This window comes from Trichinella spiralis, assembly GCF_000181795.1.
Source record: "Trichinella spiralis strain ISS 195 chromosome Unknown Scfld4466, whole genome shotgun sequence".
Taxonomy (NCBI): Eukaryota; Metazoa; Nematoda; class Enoplea; order Trichinellida; family Trichinellidae; genus Trichinella; species Trichinella spiralis.
In genome coordinates, this window is record NW_003531405.1 from 1 (window position 1) to 1,206 (window position 1,206).

Genomic DNA, 1,206 nt, shown 5'->3' on the forward strand with positions numbered 1-1,206 from the left:
GCAAGAAGAACAAAATGGGAATGCACAAAGTGTGACACCACCTGTCACAAAGTAAGTAATATTTACGCTAATTATTAAGCTATTAATTTATTTTGTTTTTCAGGCATAACATCTTGGAGGTCCCTGAAGAAACTGACTGCAATGGAATAACATCTGTAAACATCGTTCCTGTCGCGGTAAGTTCTAAGTACTTTTGTGAACGTCACGTTTCAGATCAGTCTCAAGATCGAGAAGAGTAGGAAGGAAGAACTTCAAGAAAGAGACATCTGCTCACCAGGTAAGGAAAAATTTGACAGGGTAAGGAAGATTTGGAAGAGAAGGTGGTAAGTAACTGGAATTCTGGAAGTGCCCACATCATAGGCCAAGCCTTTGGAAGAGGAGGAGAGGAGTATTGGTTGTGAGGAGAGGAGTACAGGTTGGGAGAAGACAGAAGAGGCAGGATAGCTATGCGGAAAGTAGCATCAGAGGGATACACTTTACTTAAACAATGCCTCAAGCTATATTTCAAGATTTGGATTTGCCCCCAGGCTAAGCCCAAGGCTATGCTTCAGGCAAAATATTTGCCTTCAGGCTATGCTTCGGGCTACGCCTCCGGCAAATTTTTCGTAATTTGTGAAAATTTTCGAGATTTTCAAAAAGATAGCCGCGGGCTACGCCCCAGGCTACGCTTCAGGCAAAATTAAAAAAATATTTACCCTCAGGCTATGCCCCAGGCTATTTTTGAAAAACATTTCCCTTCAGGCTATGCTTCAGGCAAATTATATGCAAATATTTGCCCTCAGGCTATGCTTCGGGCTATGCCTCCGGCAAATTTTCCGTAAATTTCCAGAATTTTTCCAGAAATTTCAAAAAAAATAGCCCGCAGGCTACGCCCCCAGGCTACGCTTCCAGGAAATTTTAAAAAAAATATTTGGCCTTTAAGCTAATGCTCCCAGGCAAATTTCCAAAAAATATTTACCTTTCAGGCTATGGCTTCAGGCAAATTAATTGGCAAATATTTTGCCCCTCCAGGCTATGCTTGGGGGGCTATGCCTCCCGGCAAAATTTTTCATAAAATTTCTAAAAAATTTTTCCAAATTTTCCAAAAGATAACCCCCCGGGCTACCCCCCCAAAGGGGGGCCCCTCCAGGGCAACCCTTTTAAGAATGCCCCGAAAAGGACGAATAAAAGAAATCCCCCCCCACCTAAACTCCCCCCCCTCCCCCC

General features: G+C 43.3%; 1 protein-coding gene across 1 annotated transcript; it reads left to right on the forward strand.

Annotated features, from left to right (window-relative positions):
* Positions 1-103: 103 nt before the first annotated feature.
* Positions 104-987, forward strand: Tsp_15274 (putative protein E6; the record flags this gene model as incomplete). Its single annotated transcript, XM_003367325.1, has 3 exons — positions 104-176; positions 214-323; positions 966-987. Coding segments are annotated over 3 exons (205 nt in total), but the record flags the coding sequence as incomplete, so codon positions are not given.
* Between the last annotated feature and the right edge of the window lie 219 nt (positions 988-1,206).